Source organism: Bombina bombina, chromosome 1, assembly GCF_027579735.1.
Source record: "Bombina bombina isolate aBomBom1 chromosome 1, aBomBom1.pri, whole genome shotgun sequence".
NCBI classification, from domain to species: domain Eukaryota; kingdom Metazoa; phylum Chordata; class Amphibia; order Anura; family Bombinatoridae; genus Bombina; species Bombina bombina.
This window is the reverse complement of record NC_069499.1, coordinates 561100163-561120830: the sequence shown is the minus strand read 5'-3', so window position 1 is coordinate 561120830 and position 20668 is coordinate 561100163. Positions and strand designations below refer to the sequence as shown.

At 38.0% G+C, this 20668-nt stretch overlaps 1 protein-coding gene across 1 annotated transcript in view; it reads right to left on the bottom strand.

Annotated features, from left to right (window-relative positions):
• The window catches only part of ARMC8 (armadillo repeat containing 8), a gene marked incomplete in the record, with an annotated part of 400143 nt that overhangs the window by 152744 nt on the left and 226731 nt on the right, over positions 1 to 20668 (bottom strand). Inside the window, 1 exon segment of the mRNA XM_053698755.1 lies at positions 17321 to 17402. Within this exon segment, the coding sequence (XP_053554730.1) occupies positions 17321 to 17402 (82 nt within the window).

The window sequence follows — 20668 nt, the reverse complement described above, 5'->3', positions numbered from 1 at the left end:
CCTTCTAACAAATTGGGACCACGATACGTGGGTCCTTTCCGAATACTGGGTCAGGTGTGTTCCACTGCTTATCGGGTGGCTTTACCCAAGATTCTCAAAGTCCATCCGGTATTCCACGTTTCTCTTCTAAAACCTGTGATGACTAACAGGTATTCTAAACCTTTTTCTAAACCTCCACCTCTATTTGTGCATGGACACCCTGAGTTTGAGATCAGCCATATTCTGGATTCCAAGCTTTGTGGCAAGAAATTGTATTATCTCATTCATTGGAAAGGTTATCCAGTCACGGAACGATCTTGGGAACCGGCTCATCAGGTAAATGCTCCTACTTTAATCAAGGCCTTCCACAAGACTCATCCTGATAGGCCTGGTCCTGTCCCCCGGAGGGGTCCTTGAGGAGGGGGGTGCTGTCATGATTTTGTCCGTTCATCGCCGTGTCACAGCGGCTCCCGGATCTTCTCTGAGTGAATGACGTCACGTTGCTTAGCAACGTGACGCTTCCTCCGACACACCCCTCTGATGACGTTGCCGCTCCTGCCTTTAAACCACGGCGGGAGATCTTACTCGGGGCCCGTTTGTTTGTTCCCCTTGGAGTTTGTGAGTACCATACCAAATACTGTTTTATATTCTTGTGTACCGACTTCTGCCTGCCTGACCAAGCCTTTTGCCTTAACCCTTCTACTGATGTTTGGATACCGACTTCTGCCTGCCTGACCTTGCTTTTGCCTTAACCCTGCTACTGTTATTTGGATACCGACTTCTGCCTGCCTGACCTTGCTTTTGCCTTATTCTTACTACTGATGTTTGGATGCCGACTACTGCCTGCCTGACCTTGCTTATGCCTTATTCCACAATCTTTTCTTGGATAAATATTACTACCTGCTTAAAGGGACATTTACTTTTACAAGCTGCAAAAGAGAACTTTGCCTTTCTGTTTGTTATAAGCCTGCTTAAAGGGACATTTACTTTCACAAGCTGCAAAAGAGAACTTTGCCTTTCTGTTTGTTGCAAACCTGCTTAAAGGGTCTTTTACTTTTTCAAGCTGCAAGAGAGAACTTTGCCTTTTTGTTACAAGCCTGCTTTAAGGGACATTTTCAAAACTGCAAATAAGAGCATTATCTTTGTATTTTTCTAACCTGCTTAAAGGGACGTTTTTTCCTTTGTGGCTTCCTTGCATACTGGAACAATTATTTTTGTTACCATTCTCATCTGTTTCCTGAGTGGGTCACGTCCTGGTTATTTCTCAGTGTGCTAGCGTGTGTTTTCTATTCACGCTAGCAGTTGGGTTGCATCCCGGACTGATTCCTAAACGGCTGACACTTTTTCAGAGTTTTCTATAGAGTTCAAATGCTCTCTTATTCTCTCTCTTATTGTTCTTTCCGTCCCTCCTATATATTGTTTTCCACATTTTTTACATGTTATTAAATATATGGCATTTATATCCACACATCTAATTGTCTCCTTTATTTTGTATTCTCTTTCTTTCATGTAATTAGCAAGAGTCCATGAGCTAGTGACGTATGGGATATACATTCCTACCAGGAGGGGCAAAGTTTCCCAAACCTCAAAATGCCTATAAATACACCCCTCACCACACCCACAATTCAGTTTTACAAACTTTGCCTCCGATGGAGGTGGTGAAGTAAGTTTGTGCTAGATTCTACGTTGATATGCGCTCCGCAGCAAGTTGGAGCCCGGTTTTCCTCTCAGCGTGCAGTGAATGTCAGAGGGATGTGAGGAGAGTATTGCCTATTTGAATGCAGTGATCTCCTTCTACGGGGTCTATTTCATAGGTTCTCTGTTATCGGTCGTAGAGATTCATCTCTTACCTCCCTTTTCAGATCGACGATATACTCTTATATATACCATTACCTCTACTGATTCTCTTTTCAGTACTGGTTTGGCTTTCTACAAACATGTAGACGAGTGTCCTGGGGTAAGTAAATCTTATTTTCTGTGACACTCTAAGCTATGGTTGGGCACTTTGTTTATAAAGTTCTAAATATATGTATTCAAACATTTATTTGCCTTGACTCAGAATGTTCAACTTTCCTTATTTTTCAGACAGTCAGTTTCATATTTGGGATTATGCATTTGAATAATTCATTTTTTCTTACCTTCAAAAATTTGACTCTTTTTTCCCTGTGGGCTGTTAGGCTCGCGGGGGCTGAAAATGCTTCATTTTATTGCGTCATTCTTGGCGCTGACTTTTTTGGCGCAAAAAAATCTTTTCCGTTTCCGGCGTCATACGTGTCGCCGGAAGTTGCGTCATTTTTTTGACGTTATTTTGCGCCAAAAATGTCGGCGTTCCGGATGTGGCGTCATTTTTGGCGCCAAAAGCATTTAGGCGCCAAATAATGTGGGCGTCTTATTTGGCGCTAAAAAATATGGGCGTCGCTTTTGTCTCCACATTATTTAAGTCTCATTTTTCATTGCTTCTGGTTGCTAGAAGCTTGTTCTTTGGCATTTTTTCCCATTCCTGAAACTGTCTTTTAAGGAATTTGATCAATTTTGCTTTATATGTTGTTTTTTCTCTTACATATTGCAAGATGTCTCACGTTGCATCTGAGTCAGAAGATACTACAGGAAAATCGCTGTCTAGTGCTGGATCTACCAAAGCTAAGTGTATCTGCTGTAAACTTTTGGTAGCTATTCCTCCAGATGTTGTTTGTATTGATTGTCATGACAAACTTGTTAATGCAGATAATATTTCCTTTAGTAAAGTACCATTGCCTGTTGCAGTTCCTTCAACATCTAAGGTGCAGAATGTTCCTGATAACATAAGAGATTTTGTTTCTGAATCCATAAAGAAGGCTATGTCTGTTATTTCTCCTTCTAGTAAACGTAAAAAATCTTTTAAAACTTCTCTCCCTACAGATGAATTTTTAAATGAACATCATCATTCTGATTCTGATGACTCTTCTGGTTCAGAGGATTCTGTCTCAGAGGTTGATGCTGATAAATCTTCATATTTATTTAAAATGGAATTTATTCATTCTTTACTTAAAGAAGTTCTAATTGCTTTAGAAATAGAGGATTCTGGTCCTCCTGATACTAATTCTAAACGTTTGGATAAGGTATTTAAATCTCCTGTGGTTATTCCAGAAGTTTTTCCTGTTCCTAATGCTATTTCTGCAGTAATTTCCAAAGAATGGGATAAATTGGGTAATTCATTTACTCCTTCTAAACGTTCTAAGCAATTATATCCTGTGCCATCTGACAGATTAGAATTTTGGGACAAAATCCCTAAAGTTGATGGGGCTATTTCTACCCTTGCTAAACGTACTACTATTCCTACGTCAGATGGTACTTCGTTTAAGGATCCTTTAGATAGGAAAATTGAATCCTTTCTAAGAAAAGCTTATCTGTGTTCAGGTAATCTTCTTAGACCTGCTATATCTTTGGCTGATGTTGCTGCAGCTTCAACTTTTTGGTTGGAAACTTTAGCGCAACAAGTAACACATCATGATTCTCATGATATTATTATTCTTCTTCAGCATGCTAATAATTTTATCTGTGATGCCATCTTTGATATTATCAGAGTTGATGTCAGGTTTATGTCTCTAGCTATTTTAGCTAGAAGAGCTTTATGGCTTAAGACTTGGAATGCTGATATGGCTTCTAAATCAACTCTACTTTCCATTTCTTTCCAGGGTAACAAATTATTTGGTTCTCAGTTGGATTCTATTATTTCAACTGTTACTGGTGGGAAAGGAACTTTTTTACCACAGGATAAAAAATCTAAAGGTAAAAACAGGGCTAATAATCGTTTTCGTTCCTTTCGTTTCAACAAAGAACAAAAGTCTGATCCTTCATCCTCAGGAGCAGTTTCAGTTTGGAAACCATCTCCAATCTGGAATAAATCCAAGCCAGCCAGCCAGAAAGGCAAAGCCTGCTTCTAAGTCCACATGAAGGTGCGGCCCTCATTCCAGCTCAGCTGGTAGGGGGCAGGTTACGTTTTTTCAAAGAAATTTGGATCAATTCTGTTCACAATCTTTGGATTCAGAACATTGTTTCAGAAGGGTACAGAATTGGTTTCAAGATGAGACCTCCTGCAAAGAGATTTTTTCTTTCCCGTGTCCCAGTAAATCCAGTAAAAGCTCAAGCATTTCTAAATTGTGTTTCAGATCTAGAGTTGACTGGAGTAATTATGCCAGTTCCAGTTCAGGAACAGGGGATGGGGTTTTATTCAAATCTCTTCATTGTACCAAAGAAGGAGAATTCCTTCAGACCAGTTCTGGATCTAAAAATATTGAATCGTTATGTAAGGATACCAACGTTCAAGATGGTAACTGTAAGGACTATCTTGCCTTTTGTTCAGCAAGGGAATTATATGTCCACAATAGATTTACAGGATGCATATCTGCATATTCCGATTCATCCAGATCATTATCAGTTCCTGAGATTCTCTTTTCTGGACAAGCATTACCAGTTTGTGGCTCTGCCGTTTGGCCTAGCTACAGCTCCAAGAATTTTTACAAAGGTTCTCGGTGCCCTTCTGTCTGTAATCAGAGAACAGGGTATTGTGGTATTTCCTTATTTGGACGATATCTTGGTACTTGCTCAGTCTTTACATTTAGCAGAATTTCAGACGAATCGACTTGTGTTGTTTCTTCAAGATCATGGTTGGAGGATCAATTTACCAAAAAGTTCATTGATTCCTCAGACAAGGGTAACCTTTCTGGGTTTCCAGATAGATTCAGTGTCCATGACTCTGTCTTTAACAGACAAGAGACGTCTAAAACTGATTGCAGCTTGTCGAAACCTTCAGTCACAATCATTCCCTTCGGTAGCCTTATGCATGGAAATTCTAGGTCTTATGACTGCTGCATCGGACGCGATCCCCTTTGCTCGTTTTCACATGCGACCTCTTCAGCTTTGTATGCTGAATCAATGGTGCAAGGATTACACAAAGATATCTCAATTAATATCTTTAAAACCGATTGTTCGACACTCTCTAACGTGGTGGACAGATCACCATCGTTTAATTCAGGGGGCTTCTTTTGTTCTTCCGACCTGGACTGTAATTTCAACAGATGCAAGTCTCACAGGTTGGGGAGCTGTGTGGGGATCTCTGACGGCACAAGGAGTTTGGGAATCTCAGGAGGTGAGATTACCGATCAATATTTTGGAACTCCGTGCAATTTTCAGAGCTCTTCAGTTTTGGCCTCTTCTGAAGAGAGAATCGTTCATTTGTTTTCAGACAGACAATGTCACAACTGTGGCATACATCAATCATCAAGGAGGGACTCACAGTCCTCTGGCTATGAAAGAAGTATCTCGAATTTTGGTTTGGGCGGAATCCAGCTCCTGTCTAATCTCTGCGGTTCATATCCCAGGTGTAGACAATTGGGAAGCGGATTATCTCAGTCGCCAAACGTTGCATCCGGGCGAATGGTCTCTTCACCCAGAGGTATTTCTTCAGATTGTTCAAATGTGGGAACTTCCAGAAATAGATTTGATGGCGTCCCATCTAAACAAGAAACTTCCCAGGTATCTGTCCAGATCCCGGGATCCTCAGGCGGAAGCAGTGGATGCATTATCACTTCCTTGGAAGTATCATCCTGCCTATATCTTTCCGCCTCTAGTTCTTCTTCCAAGAGTAATCTCCAAGATTCTGAAGGAATGCTCGTTTGTTCTGCTGGTAGCTCCGGCATGGCCTCACAGGTTTTGGTATGCGGATCTTGTCCGGATGGCCTCTTGCCAACCGTGGACTCTTCCGTTAAGACCAGACCTTCTGTCACAAGGTCCTTTTTTCCATCAGGATCTGAAATCCTTAAATTTAAAGGTATGGAGATTGAACGCTTGATTCTTCGTCAAAGAGGTTTCTCTGACTCTGTGATTGATACTATGTTACATGCTCGTAAATCTGTATCTAGAGAGATATATTATAGAGTCTGGAAGACTTATATTTCTTGGTGTATTTCTCATCATTTTTCTTGGCATTCTTTTAGAATACCGAGAATTTTACAGTTTCTTCAGGATGGTTTAGATAAAGGTTTGTCCGCAAGTTCCTTGAAAGGACAAATCTCTGCTCTTTCTGTTCTTTTTCACAGAAAGATTGCTATTCTTCCTGATATTCATTGTTTTGTACAAGCTTTGGTTCGTATAAAACCTGTCATTAAGTCAATTTCTCCTCCTTGGAGTTTGAATTTGGTTCTGGGGGCTCTTCAAGCTCCTCCGTTTGAACCTATGCATTCATTGGACATTAAATTACTTTCTTGGAAAGTTTTGTTCCTTTTGGCGATCTCTTCTGCCAGAAGAGTTTCTGAATTATCTGCTCTTTCTTGTGAGTCTCCTTTTCTGATTTTTCATCAGGATAAGGCGGTGTTGCGAACTTCTTTTGAATTTTTACCTAAAGTTGTGAATTCCAACAACATTAGTAGAGAAATTGTGGTTCCTTCATTATGTCCTAATCCTAAGAATTCTAAGGAGAAATCGTTGCATTCTTTGGATGTTGTTAGAGCTTTGAAATATTATGTTGAAGCTACTAAATCTTTCCGAAAGACTTCTAGTCTATTTGTTATCTTTTCCGGTTCTAGAAAAGGCCAGAAAGCCTCTGCCATTTCTTTGGCATCTTGGTTGAAATCTTTAATTCATCTTGCCTATGTTGAGTCGGGTAAAACTCCGCCTCAGAGAATTACAGCTCATTCTACTAGGTCAGTTTCTACTTCCTGGGCGTTTAGGAATGAAGCTTCGGTTGATCAGATTTGCAAAGCAGCAACTTGGTCCTCTTTGCATACTTTTACTAAATTCTACCATTTTGATGTATTTTCTTCTTCTGAAGCAGTTTTTGGTAGAAAAGTACTTCAGGCAGCGGTTTCAGTTTGAATCTTCTGCTTATGTTTTTCGTTAAACTTTATTTTGGGTGTGGATTATTTTCAGCAGGAATTGGCTGTCTTTATTTTATCCCTCCCTCTCTAGTGACTCTTGTGTGGAAAGATCCACATCTTGGGTAATCATTATCCCATACGTCACTAGCTCATGGACTCTTGCTAATTACATGAAATAAAACATAATTTATGTAAGAACTTACCTGATAAATTCATTTCTTTTATATTAGCAAGAGTCCATGAGGCCCGCCCTTTTTTTGTGGTGGTTATGATTTTGTATAAAGCACAATTATTCCAATTCCTTATTTTATATGCTTTCGCACTTTTTTTATCACCCCACTTCTTGGCTATTCGTTAAACTGAATTGTGGGTGTGGTGAGGGGTGTATTTATAGGCATTTTGAGGTTTGGGAAACTTTGCCCCTCCTGGTAGGAATGTATATCCCATACGTCACTAGCTCATGGACTCTTGCTAATATGAAAGAAATTAATTTATCAGGTAAGTTCTTACATAAATTATGTTTTTTGTGTTAGTGGATATAAAGGTTTTGGTTTTATTTGCATATTTACAAGCCGTGCATGTTATGCACGGGTAGAAGCCTTGCAACTTATACCCAAGCACGCCTCTAACGGTGTTACAATTGTTTTGTTTGTAAGTGGGTGCCAATTTGCTTTTTAAGTTCTTTGTCTTTTTATATACGAATTTCGGATAATTTGGAAGTTTTTCACCTAGGTGGGGATCCGATTTCAAAATCTTCCAATGGGATCTTATTATTTTTTCTAATTTTAACCTATCCTCACTGTATTCAGTTACAAAGGGCAAGAACATTTCTTCATTAGATGCATTCACTGGTGAAGTTTAGGTTTATATTGCAATATATCTTTTCTCTCTAATTCTTTAACCTTAACTCTTTCTATTTCTATTTTTTCTTTAGAATACCCTCTATCAATAAATGTATTCTTTAAAATCATTGACTGGGTCACATAGTCTTCTGCTTCTTTACAGTTTCTTTTTAAGCGCAGAAATTGACCCCTTGGGATGTTATCTTTCCATCTTTTTCTTTAAAAAACTTTTTGGTTGTTACTACATTATTTCTTATGTTGATTTCCAAATCTAGATAATGTACTTGCACTTTACCAATATCTGCTGTGAATTTTAAATTTTGATTATTAATATTCATACTGTCAAGACAATCTTGTAGATCTTCTGTACTGCCCTTCCAAATGAAAAACAGATCATCTATAAATGTCTTATAGATGATTATGTTATTTCTATAAGGACTTTCATTCAGGAAATGTGTTTCCCAATCTCCCATGAACAGATTTGCGTAGCTAGGGGCAAATTTAGTGCCCATAGCTGTTTCGCAAATCTGTTCATGGGAGATTGGGAAACACATTTCGTGAATGAAAGTCCTTATAGAAATAACAATCATCTATAAAAGATTTATAGATGATCTGTTTTTCATTTGGAAGGGCAGTACAGAAGATCTACAAGATTGTCTTGACAGTATGAATATTAATAATCAAAATTTAAAATTCACAGCAGATATTAGTAAAGTGCAAGTACATTATCTAGATTTGGAAATCAACATAAGAAATAATGTAGTAACAACGAAAACGTTTTTTAAAGAAGTAGATGCCAACAATTTTATTCACGAAACCAGCTGTCACCTCCAAAGATGGAAAGATAACATCTCAATGGGTCAATTTCTGCGCTTAAAAAGAAACTGTAAAGAAGCAGAAGACTATGAGAGCCAGTCTGTGATTTTAAAGAATAAATTTATTGATAGAGGGTATTCTAAAGAAAAAATAGAAATAGAAAGAGTTAAGGTTAAAGAATTAGAGAGAAAATATATATTGCAATATAAACCTAAAAAAAACTTCACCAGTGAATGCATCTAATGAAGAAATGTTCTTGCCCTTTGTAACTGAATACAGTGAGGATAGGTTAAAATTAGAAAAAAATAATAAGATCCCATTGGAAGATTTTGAAATCAGATCCCCACCTAGGTGAAAAACTTCCAAATTATCCGAAATTCGTATATAAAAAGACAAAGAACTTAAAAAGCAAATTGGCACCCACTTACAAACAAAACAATTGCAACACCGTTAGAGGCGTGCTAGGGGATAAGTTGCAAGGCTTCTACCCGTGCATAACATGCAAGGCTTGTAAAAATGCAAATAAAACCAAAACATTTATATCCACTAACACAAAAAGAGAATACAAAATAAAGGAGACAATTAGATGTGTGGATATAAATGCCATATATTTAATAACATGTAAAAAATGTGGAAAACAATATATAGGAGAGACGGAAAGAACAATAAGAGAGAGAATAAGAGAGCATTTGAACGCTATAGAAAACTCTGAAAAAGAGAGGAACAAAGATCTTCCGGTAGCAAAACATTTTAGAACGTGCTGTAATAACAACTTGAAATATTTAAACTTCACAGCAATAACCAAATTAAATGAAAAAAAAGAGAGGGGGTAATCTATCACATGCACTCTTACAAAAAGAGGCAAAGTGGATCTTCGAACTCCAAACATTAAAACCTAAAGGGTTAAATCAGGATTTCAGTTTAAATTGTTTCTTAAACATTTAATCCAATTAATATCTCTTAAATCTGACATATACTCCTCTCTGGCTTTAGAGAAGGCCCATCAACACTGCTAGGTTGTAATCAAGTATATACATGCTAGAAAATGCTATTTTATTTATTATAATTGCTGTCTGTAGCAAAGTACGTTTTCACAAAAATGAGTGTGATCAAGCACAAATACCCACCAACTATTGGAATCAAGTAAAGTATCTAACTAAACCCAAGAGAAGTGCTAACAAGCGCTTTAGTTTATTCCTAAGGTGTAGAAACACCGCTATACAACTAAATATAAAAATGATCTAAATGCCCAAACTAAAAGACTCTATAATGTTAAATAGTCTGATTAGAGAAACTTAGAGAGCAATGTATATATGTATTTATTTTGTGTGTTTTTTATTAAATATCTCATCTGATGTCATATACACCATTTTAAAACTATAACAAACAGTTAATTGGAGGGAGCCAATTGGAGGCCAGACAAGGCTATTTATACTGGATTAAGAGTATGGAGAGTTAGCTTGATAAAGGCTGATCAGATTCAGCGGAAACGCGTTGCTTGTATCTTCATACGACCAGGAGTAAACAGATCGACGAGGGAACACAGCCGCAGAGCCGTCATTACCTACTAAAGAGGAGACTCCCCCAAACAAGTGAGCCAATCAGAGCCCCTTCTGGAGAAGGCGCGGTCTCTGCTCGCACAGCGGGAAAACGCTGAGAGGATTCAGACGGCTCCATAACCGGCCAGGAGAAAATCTATCCGACAGACTTCTTTACCTTTTTCACGGAACATACAAGGTAACCAACGAACAAGTGCACTTGTCCATGGACTTAAGGTACCGCCTTAAAGCTCAAAATTGGTATTAGTTGTTGATTGCTACTGACACCACTATCATTGGAACTGCGGTAACACAAATCGATGTAACAGAAATCCATGTACCAAAACTGCAATATTAGTAAAGGAAATTGATTGTTATAGTCAAAGAGACTTTACTCACAAATCGAAATACTGCTGAAAAATTGATATCTCCGTGCTGTATTGAACCTTTTATATATGTGATATTGAGATATAACCATATTGTGGATTTATATGCTTATGCTTTTAGATAGAATGATACTAGTGATTAAGTTTTAACCTAGGTTGGCCAACCTGAATATGCTTATAGTGTCTAGTTTTGGGGATTGAGTGAAATATAAGTTTTATTAAGAAAACCTGTTCTTATCTTATTTTATCCAAAATACAAAAAAACTTTTTTTGTGTTTTCACAAATAAATATATCTTTTTTTTATGATATCAGACTGTTTCCATTTTTGTGGGTATTTAGCCTTTTGAAGGCGCTTGTGGGTTCTTCCCAAATCGTTTCTACCTAGATACTTATTAGGGGTTTGTTGAGGAAGACCCTTTGAACTCACTAGCCTTACCCCTATTTTTTGCGCTGTCTATAATACCCACTTGTCACTAAATTTTATACAAAACAATCATAACCACCAAAAAATAGGGTGGGTCTCATGGACTCTTGCCACTATGAAAGAAATTAATTTATCAGGTAAGCTCTTACATAAATTATGTTTTCTTTCATGTAAGTGACAAGAGTCCATGAGCTAGTGACGTATGGGATACAATACCCAAGATGTGGAAATCCACAGAGTCACTAGAGGAGGAGGGACAAAATAACAACAGCTACTTCCGCTGAAAAAATTAAATCAAAAGAATGAATAAGTTTTCTTAAATTTCAAAAAACTCAAATCATAGGCAAAAGGAATCAGACAGCTGCCTAAAGAAGTTTTCTACCAAAGACTGCTTCTAAAGAAGCAAATACATCAAAATGGTAAAATTTAGTTAATGTATGCAAAGAAGACCAAGTTGCTGCTTTGCAAATCTGATCAACTGAAGCTCCATTCTTAAAAGCCCAAGAAGTGGCAACTGATCTGGTAGAATGAGCTGTAATTCTCTGAGGCGGAGACTGCCCCGCCTCCAAATAAGCCTTGTGAATCAAAAGTTTCAACCAAGATGCCAAAGAAATTGCAGAGGCTTTCTGACCTTTCCTGTAACCAGAGAAAATAACAAATAGACTAGAAGTCTTTCTGAAATCCTTAGTAGCTTCAACTTAGTATTTCAAAGCTCTTACCACATCCAAAGAATGAAGAGATCTCTCAAGAGAATTCTTAGGATTAGGACACAAAGAAGGAACAACAATTTCCCTACTAATGTTGTTAGAATTCACAACTTTAGACAAAAATTTAAACAAAGTCCGTAAAACCGCTTTATCTTGATGCAATATCAGATAAGGAGGCTCACAAGAGAGAGCCAATAACTCAGAAACTCTTCTAGCAGAAGAGATAGCCAAAAGAAATAACACTTTCCAAGAAAGTAGTTTAATATCCAAAGAATGCATAGGCTCAAAAGGAGGAGCCTGCAAATCCTTAAAACCAAATTAAGACTCCAAGGTGGAGAAATAGACTTAACAGGTTTGATACGAACCAAAGCCTGAACAAAACAGTGAATGTCAGGAAGCTTAGCAATCTTTCTATGAAATAAAACAGAAAGAGCAGAGATTTGTCCCTTATCCAAACCCTCCTGAAGAAACTGTAAACTCAGAGGAATTCTAAAAGAATGCCAAGAAAAATTATGAACGGAGCACCATGAAATATAGGTTTTCCAAACCTGATAATAAATCTCTCTCGAAATAGACTTACGAGCATATAACATAGTGTCAATTACTGAGTCAGAGAAACATCTATGACTAAGAACTAAGCGTTTAATTTTCATACCTTCAAATTTAGAGATTTGAGATCCTGATGGAAAAACGGCCCTAGAGACAGAAGGTCTGGCCTTAAAGGAAGTGGCCAAGGCTGGGAACTGGACATCCGAACAAGATCTGCATACCAAAACCTGTGAGACCATGCAGGTGCTATCAGAAACACATGAGATTATTCCAATATTATCTTGGAGATCATCCTTGGAAGAAGAACTAGAGGTGAAAAAATGTAAGCAGGTTGGTAAAACCAAGGAACTGTCAAAGCATCCACCATCTCTGCCTGAGGATCCTTGGATATGGAAAGATATCTGGGAAGTTTCTTGTACAAACGAGAGGCCATCAGATCTATTTCTGGAAGACCCCACATCTGAACAATCTGATGAAACACATCCTGATGGAGAGACCACTCCCCTGGATGCAAAGTCTGACAACTTAGATAATCTGCTTCCCAATGGTCTACTCCTGGAATATGAATCACAGAAATTAGACAAGAGTTGGACTCTGCCCAAAAAAGTATTCAAGATACTTCCTTCATACTTGCATCTGTTGAGATCAAAGTCCAGGAAAGGCCAACAAAAGAGGCCCCTTGAATAATCCAATGATGGTCTAAGCACCAAGACAGAGAGAGTTGAATGCTGGGATTTAAGTTTATCAACTGTGATATCCGAGTATAATCCGTACACCATTGATTCAGCATGCAAAGCTGCAGAGGTCTTATATGAAAACGAGCAAAGGGGATCGCGTCCGATGCTGCAGTCATAAGACCTAAAACTTCCATGCTGTCAGGGTGCCAGGAATCAGACTGAGACGAGAAGTGCAAAAATAATCACACCTTTATTAATAGCAAAAAATAATAAAAAGTCCACAAGTCAAATAACAAGCCAGGAGTCAAAACCAGAGCTGGTAGTCAGACGAGCCAAGTTAGGAGCCAAAGCGAATAGTCAGACGAGCCAGAATCAGGAACAAGGAAAACAGCAGAGTCAGGAACAAGCCAGGGATCAGGAACCAGGAAGGACGTCAGGCAGCCAGGTAATACACAGGAACTCTCACAAACAGGTCTGAGACAACACAAAGGCAAAGCATACTGAACACAGGCCCTTTAAATAATAAGTGATGACATCACAATTCTGATACTGCATCCTGTCTCACACAGATGATGCACACCAGTCTGACCATGAAAGGAAGTGCAGGAAATGAGCAGCATCCCCCACAATGCACCATAGTCAGGAAGAGAGGTGAGTAAAATGGCTGCCAGCAGCACATGGCAAACAAAACAGGGAAAAAACCCTGACACATGCACATAGGCACTGAAGGGAATGATCGAGACTGAAGGTTTAGACAAGCTAAAACCAATTTAAATCGCCTCTTGTCTGTTAAAGACAGAGTCATGGACACTGAATCTATCTGGAAAACCTAAAAAGATTACCATTGTTTGAGGAATCAAGAAACTCTTTTGTAAATTGATCCTCCAACCATGCATTTGAAGAAATGACACTAGTTGTTTTGTGTGAGATTCCGCTAAATGAAAAGACTGAGCTAGTACCAAGATATCGTCCAAATAAGGAAACACTGCAATACCCTGCTCTCTGATTACAGATAGAAGGGCACTGAGAACCTTCAAAAAGATTCTTGGAGCTGTCGCTAGGCCAAATGGAAGAGCGACAAACTGGTAATGCTTGTCTAGAAAAGAGAATCTCAGAAACCGATAGTGATCTGGATGAATTGGAACATGAAGATAAGCATCCTGTAAGTCTATTGTGGACATAAAATGCCCTTGCTGAACAAAAGGCAGAATAGTCCATATAGTCACCATCTTGAAAGTTGGGACTCTAACAAAACGATTTAAAAGTTTCAGATCCAAAACTGGTCTGAAAGAATTCTCTTTTTTTGGGACAATGAATAGATTTGAATAAAACCCCAAACCTTGTTCCTGTAGAGGAACCGGAACAATCACCCCTGAAAGCTCTAAATCTGAAACACATTTCAGAAAAGTCTGAGCTTTCACAGGATTTGTTGGAATATGAGAAAGAAATAATCTTCTCACAGAAGGCCTTATTCTGAATCCTATTTGATACCCTTGAGACACAATATTCTGAATCCACTGATTCTGAACAGAACCTGATCAAATTTCCTGAAACAATTTAATTCTTCCCCCACCAGCTGAACTGGATTGAGGGCCTCACCTTCATGCAGTCTTGGGGGCTGGATTTGGTTTTTTATAAGGCTTGGTTTTATTCCAATTTGAGGATGGTTTCCAATTGGAACCAGAGGCCTTAGGGGAAGGAGTAGACTTTTATTCCTTATTCTGACAAAAAGAACGAAAACAATTAGGAGCCTTAAATTTACCCTTAGATATTTTTTTTATCTTGAGGTAAAAAAACTCCCTTCCCACCAGTAACAGTGGAAATAATAGAATCTAATTGAGAACCAAATAAATTCTTACCCTGGAAAGATGGAGATAGTAATCTAGAATTAGACACCATGTCAGCATTCCAAGATTTAAGCCATAAAGCTCTTCTGGCTAAAATAGCTAAAGACATAGATTTAACATCAATCTTAATAATGTCAAATATAGCATCACAAATGAAATGATTAGCATGCTGAAGCAAAAGTAAATTTATAAACTGGGGTTTGAATTCCAAGAGATTGGGATTCCAAGGTTGCACTTTTTTAGCACTTCTGTACCCCTTAATATATGTTGAACACCTCAAAGGGCTGAAAAGAACTTGGGGTGAAGGTTTGTGTTAAAACATAACTTTTATTCTTAACCTAAATTATATAAAATCATAGTGTACGTGTGTGCAGTTTAAAAACACAAAGAAACTCTTATCAATATCAGTATTGCTAGTACGTAATAAACAAGTCACTGGCCAGAATTAGGGTGGGCTACAGAGTTACAAAAGACTCCTTTTTGGAGTGGTTATAGTTTAATTTTCTTGACTTAGACCGTAAGTGTGCTTATATACCATGCACTTTTTATGGGGTGACTTGTGAGTGTGCCCAGATTTGGGTCGATTGTTAGTTGACTCTATATTAGAGTGAACTCAATGTTATAGTTTTATGAAGTTCAGGAACTGTCACACAATTAATTATTGTTAGTGCTGATGGTAAAAGTAGCACTTAATGATGTCTGTAAGTGTGCCCAAATTAGGGAGTAATCCGTTACAAGAATATTTAATGTATCTTAGTATGTCTTTCTGTGCAGCATATTATATCCATGTTTAGGTATATTTTTACTGAATATAAAGTGGTGCTAATATGTTTACTGCGGATTGAATCCAACCCTCTGTGTTACCTTTATCTATATTTAGTAGTCTTGAAATTATAATATTCAATAAAGGTAGTTGTGGATTAACACTTTTAATATAATAAAGTTGATATCGCTTGAGAGTTATTTTGGATGGGACTTATTTGAATAGTAAATATTTAGCGCCTTATTTTGGCATTTAGAATATATTTGTTGCAGTCTCATACAGTATAACCATTCATGTTTTATAAGTTATTATATAAAGTATAAGAAACCACTTGCAATCAGTATAGTATGGTGCTTAGGTGTTATCACTGTTGGATGATCTTTTGGTAATATACAAAGTTTTTTTGAAAATATCAATTTAAGTGTTATCCTTATTTGGTTGTCACACTTATAGATAGTAAGCAGAACGTTTTTTGTTAGTTTATCTCAGCCAAGCAGTCATTTTTGTTATATTCACTGATTACCTTAAGTGAGCTTGCATTCACACTAAAGACTTTCTAATTGTAGTGTGTAAGTATTGATATTAAAGCTGTAGTTAAGTTTAACTATCGCTTATGGTAATAATATATAGTGCCTTAGTGAAATATAACGGCATTAACAAATCAGAGCCTGCTGGAGAACTCGTTCTAGTAGTATTTGAAATAAGGTAGTCAATATTGTTTTGTAACTCTATAGTTAAAAAACTCTTGCTTGAAGAAATTAAAAACTAATATTTTATCACCTCTTTCACTTTACCCTTCCTAGTACTTAGAGTAGGCAAAGAGAATGACTGGGGGGTGGAGCTAAGGGAGGAGCTATATGGACAGATCTGCTGTGGTGCTCTTTGCCACTTCCTGTTAGCAGGAGGATAATATCCCACAAGTAAAGGATGAATCCGTGGATTCGTCGTACCTTATAGAAGAAAAGAACAATGCTGGTCAAATCATAATGATCTACCTGCCATGGTAAACTATCCAACCAAAAAGTTGAAGCAGCAGCCACATTAGCCATGGTATAGGAGTAGAACGTTGGTCTGAAAAGGGAGGCAAGGAATGAATCCCTACGACCAATTACAGGGAGCCTTTGAAAGGATTTCCCATGGGTGAAACCACTTAATCAACAGGCAATACTCCCTTCACATCCCTCTGACAAACACTGTACTCAGAGGAATTGGGCTTCAAAATGCTTAGAAGCACCTTTCACAGAAGAAAATCAAGCACCTCTTGCTTCACCACCTTCATAGGGAGGCAAAGTCTGTGAATAGCATTATATTTACATTATATTTGCACTTAAAGGGACAGTCTAGTCAAAAATTTTGCTCAATCCTGTGGAGTTGCCTAGAAGTCCGCACCAATTGGCTACAATGCATGTCTGTCAAAAGAATTAAAATAAGGGCACCATCTGCAGAGGCTTAGATACAAGGTGATAACCATGGCCGGACAAGTGGCCGTTGGATAACAGTCCAGCCACGAGATAGATTAGATAGATAGATTAGATAAATAGATTAGATTTGATAGATAGATTCGATAGAGTATTTCCCAAACAGGGAACTAGAAGACGTGAAGGCTGGGACCCAAGGTTAGGTTCCCAGAGGTGGTTGCAGTACCGGAGGCTCTGATTTAAACAGAGCACTCTGGAGCGTATCTGCGCTCGGCTGAACTCGGAACATGCTTCGGCATTCTGTCAGAGCATATAAGTAAAAAGCATATTAATAGAACAGTGTAAGTTATGCAAAGCTGAGGAATGGGTAATAGAGGGATTATATATTTTATTTAACAATAACAATTCTGGAGTAGACTGTCCCTTCAAGAATAAATAGAACACATTATTCTATGTGAAGAACAATTGTATCATAGTTTAACAAGCTTTTGAACAATATTACTGAATATGTTCATTTACCTTCATTAAAGGTTTCCAAACTGCATGATCTTGAAAGCTCGTCCGAAGCTGCTGCACAGATCTGGACAAACTGTGTAAACATCTAGAAAGACGAATAAATTTATGAAGGAAGTTAGGAGCAAAGTTTGCAGACTAGTATTAGACTAAACTAGATAATCAGTGTCATGTAACAAAGGCATAATATACGTTCCACTGACAACTTTACCAATAGGTTTATCAATTCACATATAAATCAATTTTATTTTATTGAGGAACATTATTAATTCTATAACCCTGTGAAAAAGTAGGAAAAGAAATAGCAGCACAATAGAATTAGAGCAGGGCCATCAGAAGAGAGGTGAGTTAAGAAAACATTTACATTTGTGCTAAACATTCTATTCCAATATCAAAGTCAAAGTATCCTGCAAATATGCATCATGTTCCAATTATAAAAAGGCAGGGGAATATATACATACAGTACGTAAAATCTCTCAAATTTACATAAAGCAGGAAGAATTTTAAAAGGGGGAAAAATGGACATAGAGCGGCACTTGTTGCCACTCTCCATCCCATCTAACACTGAGGCAAAATCTCATGTTCGCTGCATTTTCAGCACAAAGATATGTACAAGGCGAAGACAAAAAGAAACAGATTCCATTGCTTTAAAAGGCAAGCTGAGGAATTATTTTTCAATTAATGGAGCATTAGTGTACTTTTCATTTGAAGGAGGAAGGGCTGCAGAAAATCTAATTTATTCTTACCTGATTAATTCATTTATTTCATGGTGGTGAGGGTCCACAATCCATTACTCCTGGGAATTATACTCTTTGCCACTAGGAGGAGGCAAAGATCCCAATACTCCCAGAGTCCTTAAATCCCCTCCCACCTTACTGGAAACTAGTCTGACGTATAGCCAAGCTAGAAGAGAAAAGGATAGGAAAAGAAAATAGCATCAATAAAAAGGAGCAGGGAAATGAGAGGTACATATTCAAACTGCCGCCAGAAAAAAAATCACAATAGAAAAAAAACCTCTTGGTCTCTCAACACCATGAAAAAAATTAATTTATCAGGTAAGCATAAATTATACTTTCTTTTATAAAGATGGTGAAAGTCCATGATCCATTACCCCTGGGAATTAATGCCCAAGCAGTGGAGTCCACAAGTAATCGGAGAGGGACCAGACATACTATTCCAAATACTATGGATGACATTTTTTTGTTGTGTTTTTTTTTTTTTTTTTTAAGTTTTTCATGCAGAAAATATATATAAATATAAACAATAAATATCAAATAACCAGAAACAGCTGCCTGAAGGACTGACCTACCAAAAGTTGCTTCAGAAGGAGCAAAAACATCAAAATGGTAGAATTTAGAAAAAATATGTAAGGAAGGCCAAAAAAACTGCCTTTCAAAATTAATCAACAAAGGCCTAATTCTGAAAGGTCCTTAAAGTAGCAACTGGTCTGGTAGAATGGACAGTAATCCATGCAGAAGGAAACTGACCCACCGCCAAGTAAGCTTTATGAAAAAAGCTTTAACCAAGAGGCTAACAAAATGACAGCAGCCATCTGACACTTTCTGAAACCAGAAAAAATAATAAACAAGTTCAAAAGATAGTCAAAGAATCCTTAGTAGCCTACAAAATAGAACTTCAAAGCTCTGACAACATCTAAATAACGGAGAAGCTCCTCCCTTAGAATACTTTGGATTAGGACAAAAACAGAGAACAATAATATCACAATTGATTTTATCAGAAGAAACCACCTTGGACAAAAGGCAAAACTTAAAGGGATAGTAAACACCAAAAATGTTATTGTTTAAAAAACAGAATTTATGCTTACCTGATAAATTACTTTCTCCAACGGTGTGTCCGGTCCACGGTGTCATCCATTACTTGTGGGATATTCTCCTCCCCCACAGGGAAAGGCAAGGAGAGCACACAGCAAGAGCTGTCCATATAGTCCCTCCCAGGCTCCGCCCCCCCAGTCATTCGACCGACGGTTAGGAGAAAAAAAGGAGAAACTATAGTGTGCAGTGGTGACTGTAGTGTATAGAGAAAGAAATTCTTCAAACCTGATTAAAAAACCAGGGCGGGCCGTGGACCGGACACACCGTTGGAGAAAGTAATTTATCAGGTAAGCATAAATTCTGTTTTCTCCAACATTGGTGTGTCCAGTCCACGGTGTCATCCATTACTTGTGGGAACCAATACCAAAGCTTTAGGACACGGATGAAGGGAGGGAGCAAATCAGGTTACCTAAACAGAAGGCACCACGGCTTGCAAAACCTTTCTCCCAAAAATAGCCTCCGAAGAAGCAAAAGTATCAAATTTGTAGAATTTGTACAAAGTGTGCAGAGAAGACCAGGTCGCTGCCTTACATATCTGATCAACAGAAGCCTCGTTCTTGAAGGCCCATGTGGAAGCCACAGCCCTAGTAGAGTGAGCTGTGATTCGTTCAGGAGGCTGCCGTCCGGCAGTCTCGTAAGCCAATCGTATGATGCTTTTCAGCCAAAAGGAAAGAGAGGTAGCAGTAGCTTTTTTGACCTCTCCTCTTGCCAGAATAAACTACAAACAGAGAAGACGTTTGTCTGAAATCCTTTGTTGCTTCTAAATAGAACTTTAAAGCACGGACTACATCTAAATTGTGTAACAAGCGTTCCTTCTTTGAAACTGGATTCGGACACAAAGAAGGCACAACTATTTCCTGGTTAATATTCTTGTTGGAAACAACCTTTGGAAGGAAACCAGGTTTAGTACACAAAACAACCTTATCTGAATGGAACACCAGATAGGGCGGATTACACTGCAGAGCAGATAATTCAGAAACTCTTCTAGCAGAAGAATAGCAACCAAAAACAGAACTTTCCAAGATAACAACTTGATATCTATGGAATGTAAGGGTTCAAACGGAACACTTTGAAGAACTGAAAGAACCAAATTTAGACTCCAGGGAGGAGTCAAGGGTCTGTAAACAGGCTTGATCCTGACCAAAGCCTGAACAAAAGCTTGAACATCTGGCACAGCTGCCAGTCGTTTGTGTAACAAGACAGATAAAGCAGAAATCTTTCCTTTTAGAGAACTCGCTGATAATCCCTTATCCAAACCTTCTTGGAGAAAGGAAAGGATCCTAGGAATTTTAATCTTACTCCATGAGAATCCCTTGGATTCACACCAACAGATATATCTTTTCCATATTTTATGGTAATCTTTCTAGTCACAGGTTTTCTGGCTTGTACCAGAGTATCTATCACAGAATCCGAAAACCCACGCTTAGACAAAATCAAGCGTTCAATTTCCAAGCAGTCAGCTGGAGAGAAACTAGATTTGGATGTTCGAATGGACCTTGTACTAGAAGATCCTGTCTCAAAG